This window comes from Eurosta solidaginis, chromosome 4 (assembly GCF_040869045.1).
Source record: "Eurosta solidaginis isolate ZX-2024a chromosome 4, ASM4086904v1, whole genome shotgun sequence".
Taxonomy (NCBI): Eukaryota; Metazoa; Arthropoda; class Insecta; order Diptera; family Tephritidae; genus Eurosta; species Eurosta solidaginis.
This window is the reverse complement of record NC_090322.1, coordinates 125,162,353-125,174,641: the sequence shown is the minus strand read 5'-3', so window position 1 is coordinate 125,174,641 and position 12,289 is coordinate 125,162,353. Positions and strand designations below refer to the sequence as shown.

General features: G+C 41.3%; 1 protein-coding gene across 1 annotated transcript; it reads left to right on the top strand.

Annotated features, from left to right (window-relative positions):
* The first annotated feature begins 553 nt into the window (after positions 1–553).
* LOC137248669 (uncharacterized) lies at positions 554–12,063 on the top strand. Its single transcript, XM_067779570.1, has 4 exons — positions 554–606; positions 7,475–7,953; positions 8,304–9,095; positions 9,207–12,063. The coding sequence occupies exons 1-4, from the start codon at positions 554–556 to the stop codon at positions 9,527–9,529; spliced, it is 1,647 nt and encodes a 548-aa protein (XP_067635671.1). The 3' UTR covers positions 9,530–12,063.
* Positions 12,064–12,289: the final 226 nt, after the last annotated feature.

Genomic DNA, 12,289 nt, shown 5'->3' with positions numbered 1-12,289 from the left:
GTTGCGCTCTGGTCCGAGGTAATCGAGTGAACCTGGTGGCGATAAAACTTCGTGCTGACCTTTACGATCTGGATAACTTGGTAATTTTGGCGTTAGTTGTATTACGCGGCAGCGTACTGCTGGCCCTGGAGGCGGAGGTGGTGTCGGACGCTTTTCCGAAGGTGGCAGTGTACTTCGTAAACGTAGAGAAAGGGGTTTATCTTCGGATAACAAGGGTTCTCATCGCCATTTAGTTTAGTGCCGTCCGAATCCGAATCGGAATCACTAGAACTTTCCTCACTAGGTGTGACTGTGAAACGCCAACCCACTTCAACTGGATATTCTATACGTGGAGCTTGTGTCACCACCACACAACCGTTGTAAGGTTTATTACCGCCCCGAAATAGACGAGTAAAACGAGGCTTGTCGGAATGGACTGTGTCGGTACTTTGCGCTATCGACTCTTCCTAGTTTCTGGGCATTTCCCGGTTTATTCTTTGGTAGTTGGGTTAAGGAATCGGCCGGCGGTTCCTCGTTGCAGTCCTTTGGTTCTTCACAATACTCTCTTGAAAATATGCACAGCTCGTTTTTCGATGAGTTGAATATGGTTGGGGACGTGCAGTTGAGGTAAGCAATAGTGCTAATGCAGCAGTCTCTGAGCTTGGCGCCTTTGGTGTTGAAGTTGTGTCCTAGATGTTATACGATCCCTTTGGTATGGTCGCAGGGCCGCCAAAATTTAGGCTGAAGCAAATCACAAATCTTCTCGTTGGTATAACGCCTTATAGGACTAATTTTGCGATAAACCTTTTTGGTTTTATAAAAATTTCCGATTAACTGCGCAAGTAAAAAGCTAATTCTTGCATTTTTTCCCGGCCGGAAAACTCGTGGCTATCTTTTCTTTACTTTTTTAAAATTTTTCTCCTCCTTCTTGGTGTTTCTACGGCCGGAAACTCGTGGCTTTTTTCTCTAGTGATCGCCGGTCTTTTCTTTCTTGTTTCGATACTATTGCATCGCAACTTTTTGGTCCCATCACTAGACATTAGGTGTGTTCGCACGAAAACGCTCCCAAGTGGACCGTAACCGTAGACCATAACAGCAGACCGTAACAAACCTGCTTCGCTTTGAAGACCTGACGACGAAGCGAACAGGAAACCGGATCATCTGTTGGAAGCCACTGCCAGGGACCTCCGACGACAAGCAAAGTGGGGCACGACTCACCCCTGAGATAAGAGTCTCAAAGACCTACTCCGAAGCTAGCCGGGCAACATAGGTCCATCAAAAAAAATTAAGTCAAGTTGGGAATTAATTCTGTTTCCTAGTTTTAAAGGGCTTTGCGGCAATTAGATATTTGTTATGGAGAACTCGTCAAAACTCCGAAAGATGATTTCTAGTGGCTATCGTCCCCACAGAAAGGCAAAACAAAAAAAAGGTGTAGACATTTTGATATGGAGAACTCGTCCAAACTCCGAAAAGCTAGTTTGAGTCCGCGTGTGAACATCGTATGAGGTCAGTGCTCGGGGAGAATACTGTGCGAGATGTCCCCGACCGCCAAAACGCCCAGACAAAAAAAAAGTCCGATTGGTAGGTAGATATATATACAAAAAAAATCAAATTGTAATTTGGCAAAGAAACGTTCTTTCTGGTTCATTGCGGACGAATATCCGAAGCGTGAAAGCGACCTATCAATTTCCCGTTTAGGTCTTCGAGATCATACAGTGCATAGCCTATTTTTCGAAGCACGCGACACTTCAGGTATTTTGGCAGGAATTTGGCGTTAATGCCCTGTTTGAAGTTACTTAAGGCAAAGTTTTTCCGAAAAACTTCCCGACCTTCCTTATAGTTGACTTGCCTAGAGCGCTTGTTATAGGTGGTTACTCCCCTATCCTTGGCCTGATCTAAATTTCTACGGATCTGCTCACGAATATTAGTCAACTTGTCAGTTCTGTTTACTACCGTAACCTGGTCTTCCCGAAGGCTGCCGAGTTTCTCTAAAATTTTGTACGTTGAGGCATGTTGAACCATATTTTGGCCATATAATGCAAAGTATGGAGAGCACTGAATCGCCGTATGGAAATCACTTCTCAAAACAGATAAAATCTCGGGTATATGCTTATCCCAATCGGTATGGTCAGGTTTATCTTTCAGGAAAATCCTAATTTTCGAAATAATTTCTCTATTAACCCGCTCGGATGCGTTTGCTTGGGGAGAATATAACCCCGTCCTCACGTGCGTCACCCCGTAATTTGCAAAAATTTGGTTCATTTCCTTCGAGATAAACTGCTTACCATTGTCACTGTGAATAAACTCAGGGACCCCTACAGCCGGAAAAATTTCTGAAGCGAAGTAATTTATAACGTTAACAGTCGTGGCTCTCTGCATGGGCTTTAGCCAAACGTATTTTGAAGAATGGTCTAGTACTATGAAAATAAATTGATTTCGCCGCTTAGATCTCGGATACGGCCCCAGGAAATCGCAATATAATCGCTGAAATGGCCTCTAGGATGCAAAGGTATTTTCTATAGGCGGTCTCGACTGCTGATTAGTAGGTTTTACTGATTTGCAGGTATCACAACGCTGGACGTAGTCCCTGACGTCCTTAGCCTGCTGCGGCCAGAAGTATTTCTGCCTAACGCGTTCTAAGGTTTTCTGCCACCCGCCATGGTAACTCCGGTTAACGTCATGTGCTAGTCTCACTGCTTCCTCAGTCAACCCTTTCGGCAACCATAATCGCCACAGCGAGTCTTCTTCCCCTTCCACCCCCTTACGAAATTTAACTCTTTTGAAAATTACCCCGTCCACCACTCGTAAATCCGGAAGCGATTCCTCATTTTCGGCGATGGTCCGAATCAGGTCTAAATATTCATTACTGCTGAATTCGGGAGAGACTAAATCTATTTCCCCGGGTGTGGTAGTGAAAGTTAACTCATCAGCATCAAACCGCGAAAGCGCATCAGGTACTACATTCAGGGTGCCCTTACGATGTTCCATCTTAAATCGTATCTTTGCAGTAAGAGCGACCACCTCGCCAACCTCCCGATCAAGTCCTTTTGTGTCATTAACCACTTGAGACTGGAGTGGTCCGTGATACTCCGAAACGGTAATCCCTCAACATAGGGTCGGAAGCGCTTCACGCTGATTATGGCGGCGAGACATTCCAGCTCGGTTACCGTATAATTGCGTTGAGCATTGTTCAACTTTTTCGACACAAACGCGATCGGATGCTCAGCGCCCTCGTCATCGACCTGGAACAACACTCCGCCAAAACCTATTTTGGAAGCGTCGCACTGTATTACGAATTCTTTGGAAAAGTCTGGTTGGGCCAAGACAGGAGCGGAACTCAAAGCTACTTTTAGTTTTTCGAAGGCCTCTATAGCTTCAGAGGTAAGCTTGAACGGGCCTGATGACTTACGGAGACAGTCGGTCAAGGGACCTGCCAAGTCAGCAAAATTGGTAATAAACGCCCTGTACCAATTCGCCATGCCCACAAACCTACGCACTTGCCGAGGGGATTTAGGGATCGGGAAGTTTTGCATTGCTTCTATTTTTCCCGGATCCACTTTTAAACACCCGCTGCCTATCAAATACCCTAAGTAGCGTATTTCCTTCTGACAAAATTTACTTTTCTTCACGTTTATTGTCAGCCCTGCGTCTCTCAAACATTTTGCCACTTCCGCTAGCAATTTTAGGTGGTCTTCAAAATTAGTGCTGCATACCATCAGGTCGTCTAGGTAGACAAAGACGTTCTCTCGCAGACGCGAAGGGATTGCATTGTCCATCAGCCTACTCATAGTCTGCGATCCATTGCACAGACCAAATGGCATTACCTTGAAGTGGTACAGAGGCCTCCTCGGAACTGCGAATGCTGTTTTTTCCTTGGATGACTCTGTCAGTTTGATCTGGAAGAACGCGTCCTTCAGATCAATGCCACTAATAAAATGCGTATCCTTCAGTCTGCTCAATAAGCCGTTGATATGAGGCAGGGGGTATGAGTCCTTCTTAATCACCGCGTTGACCTTCCTCAAATCTATGCACAGCCTAACTTTACCTGGTTTCCGGACCAGTACTACAGGACTACACCACGGGGAGTTTGATTCTTCTATAACTCCTAATTCGAGTAACCTGTCTAGTTCGCTAAAAGCTTCGGCTTGCCTCGGTGGCGAAAGAGGGAAATGTTTGCTTTTTATGGGAACTGCATCACCGGTGTCAATGTGATGCTCCATTAATTTAGTTTGCCCTAGGCCTAACTTCTCGTACGAAGGAAACGTCTCGATGACCTTTTGTAATTCTAATTTCCGGGCTGGTGACAATTCATGGAGGTTAAGTTCTTCTTCCTTTTCAGGTCTAATCTCTATGCACTCTACGCTTGGGAATATTTCCGGAGCTAACGCAAATGCTCTCCAATGCTCTTTGAAGGTGACCGGTAGAGATACTGAACCTAAAATTTTTTGCTTGTTGCCGCCCGCGGTATATACGAACGCATGTGCATGTAAGGGCTGATAATCGAAGCCGTTATCCTTTAGGAATTCTAATCCATTTTTCCCTAAGATGGAGACGTTGGCTCCCGAGTCCAATAACCCTACAATAAAACTATCTTTAATTTTAGCCTTTACTATAGGCCTTTAATCCTCTGTAAGCGTTAACGTGGTGGCTTGCAGTAGTCTACGCTCCTGTACTCTCCTGTGGTATCTCTTCCTGCACTTCAAAATATTGTCCGATACCGGGTATTGTTCAAAAATGGTATGTCTTATTCGCTCATACCTAGGTTCCCTTTCTTCTAGACTTCGTGAAAAATGCGTCTGGCAATCGACATCCCTATGCTGGCGTTGCAGTATTCTGGTCGGTTCGCCCATCGCGGATGAGAACGTTTGACTCTCGGATTCAGAACTATTCCAATTGTCCGTACTGTCAGGGTAAGTTATTATCACGTTTGAAGGTTCTTCTGCCAGGGTACTACTGCATCTCGGAAGCTCACCACCTCCATGCAGAGATTCACCCTCTGGTTCAGTGTGCACGGGGCGACGCCTCGAGCACTGGCTGGTGTGGGAGCTATGATGCCGAACGAGGTTCCCCCGCCTTCTCGCTCGGGTACTGGTTTCCCTGCCTGTGATGGTCCCTAGGGCATTTTGGAGTTAATACTCCCCTATGGCCACATTTAAAACAAAAAGGATTCCTAATGGGTTCCTCGCAGTATATGTATGAGTGGCCCATTGCCTGGCAATTCCAGCATTGGATTCCCGAATAGTCCGGTCTCCTGTTGCGTCGATATTCCAGCGTCTTTATCTGCGGATCCAATTCGCAATCCTCGCCTTCCATCCTCATGTCCGGGGTTGTCACGCGTGCTTCGTTTACATGCCGTCCTGGGTAAGTGGCTCCCAACAGCTTGCTTTTTTTCAGCACTTGTTCAGCTCTGCGTGCTAAATTGCGTAGATCATGAAGGGTGCTTACCTCTGCGTTGAAAAGCATCAGCTTAAGGCTACTGTTGACGTTTCTTTTTATTATGTCAATCAGTAGAACCTCCGACATGGGTTCTCTTAAGCGCGCGTTCAAGGAAATAATGTCTGTGTGGAACACGTCATAGCACTCGCTTGCTTTCTGCTTACGCATGGAGATCTCCATCATGATCTCGTGGTCCGTTTTCAAAGTACCGAACTCTCTTTTCAATGAGTAGCACAAAAAGGCATATGTCGCATTTGGGTTTTGTTTCGTGAACAGCCAGTACCATTCTTCGGCCCGCCCGGAAAGAAACAGGTGGAAACTAGCCATTATTTGTTCGTCCGTGCATTGTGTGCGCTCACAAAGGTGTCTAGCTTAAAAAGGAAATCTGCTACGCTTCCAGTGCCGTCGAACGCGATTTTCCACTCCTGTGGTTTCACTACTATGCTGCTCGGAGCAGAGTACATTGCTGGTACTACTGTTTGGAGCGGGTTACGGTCCATCCTATTTGCGCTCCGGTTCTGATGAATTGATTGCTGCGCAGATTCGAGAGCGGCGTTGAGCTGGTCCATATTGTTTCTGATTGACCCCATCTCCCTCCGCATTTCCTCCTGCGAAGCCTGGAACAGTCGGTGCAGCACTTCCACCCACGATTCTCCACGAGTAGCTTCGTTATGCATTCCTGGGGTATTCGCCCGGTCCCCTGCAGCTGCTCTAAAGTTTCCAACTCCTTGGTGTAATGGTAAGGCACCAGCTCCATCCGGTGCATAAGTCGACACATTGGTCATTAGCCCCGAGATATCATGCGCGTTTAATAGGGGCGCATTAAGATTACTGGTGCTTACAGGTCTGTCCATTTTATCGCGAGGGTCATTCAGGTCCGAGCCCATGTTCATTCCCGCGGGATCTCCGTATTGTCCACTTACTGGGGTGTGTACCACCAAGGGATGCTTGGCCTTGGGGAAAGCCCCCTATTATTACCACCCCGGTGCTGGTTACCCCTAAAATTCCCCCCACTCCCGAACGGAGTATTCCGGCCCGGTTGCCCAAAAGACTGGTCACGCGACATAGTCAAAAAAAATGCCGTTTGTCAAATCCTAGTGTTCAAACCCCACTTCTGTTTCCAGACGATGGTTTGTTGAAGAAAAAAAATGTATATATCTATAAAAAAAATGCACGAAATAACTACAATGCTTTTCGATAATCGTACCGAATAAAAAAAAAAAATTTCCAAAAGCTGGGGAAAAAAAGGTGTTTAGTTATATATATCTGTGGACATTTGACAAAACAACTTCTCTCGAAATAAGACAATTCTCCAAGATTTTTATCATATATATGAAATTTCAAGGCGCATATTTCAGTCTTACAGCCATATTCCTAGGACTGTTAGTTCAAAAGTTATAACGGTCATCAAAATAACTTCTTTTGTAGTTTTTCACAATTACGTGTGACAAAAGAGCTTGTCTCGATTAAGTTGGAATTTCCAACGTAAAAATCATAACGGAAATTTTTCAAAAAAACTTGTCTCTGTTTATCGTTTGAGTAACTTCAACAATTTTAATTTGACAAAACAACTTGTTTCGATTGAAGTTCTTTTGTCAAATGCATGCTTAAAAAAAACTGCTTTCTTAATTTGAACAAGCTGATTTGTCAATCATTCAGTTGCCAAATGACATTGTGACAGAACATCTTGCATCAATACAGGTTATTTATTGCGAAAAACAGTGTAAAAAGTGAAATCTTATTTGCAGAGAAGTGCCTTAGCTAAACTTATAGAAGTAAAATAAGCAAATTTAAGTTGCTTTTCGAAAATAAAACAAGTTATATTGAAAAAAATGGGTAGAGGTTAAAAATTAGTGGCTTTAACTCAAAAAATAAAAGTGACCTCCAATATATGCCCTAGTAAAATTGTGCAAAATAAAAAAAATAGTTCATCTGTTTAGCTTCGTGGATGGTGAAGTATTGGATGAACTCCAAAATGAAACAGCTTAATCCTATAATGTGCTATTCGATACTAATAACTTTCTGTGTTGCGACAACATCTAAATACTTCCCAATTTAGGAGCATTGAAAGCGACCACTCAGAAGAAGATATATTTCATGAAACTGATTACAACGATTCAGATTATGTACCTTCGAGCATTTCTAGTCATAATACTACATCAGAAAGTATCAGAACGATGGAAGGTGTAATTGAATCAAACCTTAGCGATACAGTTTCACCACAATTTAATGAGGAACTACTTCTGAATAACTCGAAGCCAACAAATTTTAAGAAAACTAATAAACTAAACAAAAATTTGGGAAAGGAATATGTTACATGGAAGAATAAGACAAATCCAGCAAAGAACACTGAAAAATTAGTCGATTGCTTTAAAATGTGTAATACAAAAATCACCGTGGACCAACAGGAAAAAATATTCAAAGTCTACTGGAAACTCGGGGATTATAACAAGCGACGCTATTATCTTGCTCGTATGATACACATAGAGCCCAAAAAACTGAAACGCTTAAAAAAGCCTCAAATCCAAGAAATCGACAGTTTGTTTATTTTTATCGCTTTGAAATTAATGGACAGAAAACTCGAGTATGCAAAAAGTGTTTTTTAAAAATATTTGGTGAAACGGATCAAAGTATTAAAACTGTATGTCGTCAAAAGATCAAAGGCCATTTTGGTGGAGATATCGCAAACGACCATCGAGGCAAGCATTCTCCTCATCATAAGTTGTCAATCGAAAAATATAATGAATTACTTGCACATATACACAGTATACCTAAGTACCAAAGCCATTACAGTCGTCGTCACACTAGTCAGCTATACTTCCAGCGTGGCCTAAACCTTGCTCACTTATATAGATTGTATAAAGAAAAGTATTCTGAACCGGTTTCAGAAACAAAATATCAAGAAATATTTCGACAATTAAATATAAAGTTTAAGAAGCCTCAAGTTGATCTTTGCAATAAATGTGAAATCCTAAAATCCCGTGTAGAAAACACGACGGAGGAAAATGAAAAGAAACAACTATTAATGGAACAAAAAGGACATCACGATGAGGGAGATTTTGCATATAACTGCAAAAAAATCGACAAAGAGATAGCCATTAACCATGGGAATGTAAAAATGTTTTCGTTTGACTTACAACAATGTTTGCCAACTCCGTACCTACATGCTTCAATGTTTTTTTATAAACGTCCATTATGGACTTTCAATTTAACAGTGCACGACGGAGAAACGAAAAAAGCAAACTGTTACATATGGCACGAAGTAATTGCAAAACGTGGAGCAAATGATATTGGCTCCTGCATTTTTAAATGTTTGATGAGCATGCCAGAATCTATTAGTCATGTTATTATGTACAGCGACTCATGTCCGGGGCAGAATCGTAACTCTTATATTTCAGCCATGTTTGAACAAGTTATCGAGAAACATCCTAGTATAGCGGTTATAGACCATAAATTCCTAGTTGTGGGACACACGCATCTTGAATGTGATTCCGTTCATGCACAGATTGAAAGGAAAAAGAAAAATATGTCAGGATCCATTCAGCATCCGCACGACTGGGCCAACCTTATAGCTGCTACAAGTAGTAAATACGTCGTACATGAAATGAATCAGGAAGAGTTTTTTGACTTCAGTGCCCTCCTTAAAATTAACTACACTTGGAGAACGACAAACGCAAAAGGTAATTTTCAAATCGTAACTTATAAATTTCAAATTTTTCATTATTAAACATATAATGTTACTTATTTATATGTATATATTTAGTCTATTTATTTAATCTCGTCAATTTCAGGTGACAAGTTTGAGTGGAAAAACGTTCGGTGGATGCGCTATGAGAAACAAAAGCCTGGAGTTTTACAATATAAGACGTCTTTGAAACCAGAAGTGGAATTAAATGAGTTAAACATCCACCCACGTCGTCCAGGAAAGTGGATTCCTATATTGCCGACGAGCTATACATCTTTGTTGACTATAACAAAAAACAAAAAGAAAGATTTATTGGATATGCTGCCCCTGATCAACACCGATTTTCATAATTTTTATAGACATTTACCAGCAGAACGTGAATGCGAAGTCGAAGCTGATTCGGACCTAGATGATATAGAGTATACTTAATAATAATTATTATAATTATTTTCTCTACTTACATATGCATATCCAAATAGTAATTTAATATTATACGCGATGTTTTTGAATTTTTTAATTAAAAATAAATGGAATATTTTCTTTATTTTAAAACAAATTCATTAATAAAATTAATTCTAAGATAAATGCCGCTAGAAAAAAATCGTAATTTGGCTTTTTTTTAATTGGCTTTCGTCAAAAAAACTTGTGTCGACATAAGACAAAAAAACCATGTCCTATTTTACAAAAATGAAATTTGAAAAAACAGCTTGTATGAGGTAGGATGATTTTCTGTAAGGAAAGGCATTTGACAAAACAACTTACTTATTTGTTTTGTATTTATTTAAAAAAGTAAAAGGTTTAAAATAAATCAACTGATTGAAGAACACTTCGTTAATTACCAGTATCCAGGTTTAAGCGATTTTGTCCTTTATATATAAGGAATCTTTATAGTGGAAGGCCCTAAACACGTTTTTTTGCTCTCCTGAAAAGTTTGCATTTTTGAAACAGGTTATTTTGTCAAATGTCCACAGATATATATATTATGTAATGAATGGGAATGCTGGCATCCCCTTCCCGAAGACACTCGGGCTACAGGAAAACACAAACAGAAACAACACAAATCCATTCATACTTGTCCCTAGTGCTCCCAACCGCAATACGAGGGGGTCTTAAGGTCCCCTCCGAGACTGGTTAGGGCCACTAGGGTCACTCCAGGCACACACGGGTTGCTCTCAACACGCCCAACCGCAACGCAGGGGCAGTCTCCAGGGGCTCGCCCCTGGGACTGGTTGGGGTGTTGAGGCCTCCCGTCCATTCTCACTGGACACCCCTCCTGCTCAACCCGTCACAGTCCAGGTGGTATTCTAAACTACCACCTGGGACGTGGGATGATCTGGGGTTCTTTCAACACATACACACACGCACTCACACCAACGACACTAATTCGGCAAAAAAAAAAAAACTAAAAAAAAATTTGTACAAAAAAAAACCCAGTTAGCGGACATAAATTTTTCCAAAGCCGACTACGGACAACTTCCGGGAAAACAAAATAAACCACAATTACAAAAAAAACTAAGTGCGTTCAGCACTGCCTCACCGGGTGAATATAAACATCCGGAGACTTGACGTTCAGTCACGTGGCTCCTTCGGCCACTGCCCCCGATGACCAGCCCGGACAACATGATCCGTCCAACCATCCCACCGCAACGTAGGTGGCAGCCATCTGTTATGGTTACGCATTTTCGGTGGAAGCATTAAGGAAGGCGGTCGGCATGATGTGGTGGTGCACAGTGGCTAGTCATTGTCGACTGGGGCGGGTCCTTGCCAACCTTACTGTTACTGCGCCATAAACAGAAAAAATTTCCTATCATGCCTATCAAACTAGCAGCTGTCAAGTTCAAAAAAACCGACAGAAGCGCAGAGACCGACTCAAAACGCTTATAAATTCAAACTAAAACAACATCCGGCCGAACCGGATGTCACGGACAGACCGTTAACATTCAAAATTTAAAATCCGAAAAGAAATAACCGCAAAAAAAATTTACCGAACCGGACATGGCCGGTTACTAACGCTGAAATGCAAAAAAACGCTGAAAATTAAAATAATAAAAACAAAAAGGGCCGAATATAACTTGGGGGCGCCGCGGGTGTTGTTGCGACGCCCGGTGCATATACCCACCCTCAAAAACCATGGCCACCGACGCACCTATATTTCCCCTTGCCCCTTGCCTGGTAACCCTACGTGCCTTCTAAATGAGCCAGAACACCAGCATTCCCATTTTATTTACAAATACTCAATACTCATTTCTATTAACGTAAGTATGCTACACAAAAAATACGATAGTGCAGGTTTCTTAACCAGGGCTACAGCATAGGCTCCAAAGCCAAAACAAGGCTGCTTATAGCATCGTCCCAAGACAAATTCAGAACGAGAAAAAAAATGTTGAACTACGAATAGCTATTTACACTATGAAAATGTATGTAAGTGTGTGTAGTAAATAAAGTGAGAGAAAAAAAAATGATCCAATAGTTCACACTTTATTGGGCCGAAATCGAAAACGAAATCTAATATGAATAATTAAGTCTGGCTACGTTTGTTCTGTTGGGGGTTCTTTTCTTTTCTCTTACTTTTGCTCGTAATATTTCAAGTTATACATATGTATATTTATGTCTCCCCCTTTTTTTTTGATAAGCTTTATAAACGCTTTGTGTGAAAAAAAAAAATTATGTAATTAAATGTACTTATGGATAGTAAATACACTACATACAAAGTAAGAATTTGGTTGAATACCCTTTTTTTCATTCACAAAACATATTCTAGGGCTATAAAGTTTGGATACATATTCCGATAATTGGGGCTCTCTTACAAAATTATTATGTTGTTGTAGTAGGACTTATTTTTGAGTGTAACAAAATATCAATTTGGTATAACGGCATAGTATAATGACACTAATATGTAATATGTACTAAGAAAATTTGTTATAAAAGCAATAAAGATGAAATTGTGATAGCGCTATGTATTATATGCACGTACATATATTATTTTCTTCTGGTTGTTCGAACGATATTGTTAGCAATAGTGATTCATATGTATATATATATATATATATATATATATGTTGTATTTGTATGATATAAGAAAAGAAAGTTTAAATCTTTTAGCCAATTCGTGCATAATCGACCAATGGCTGCGGTCGCAAATTTTTTCTAACAATTTATGGTTGAGCTCCAAAAATGGATCGCTAAAAC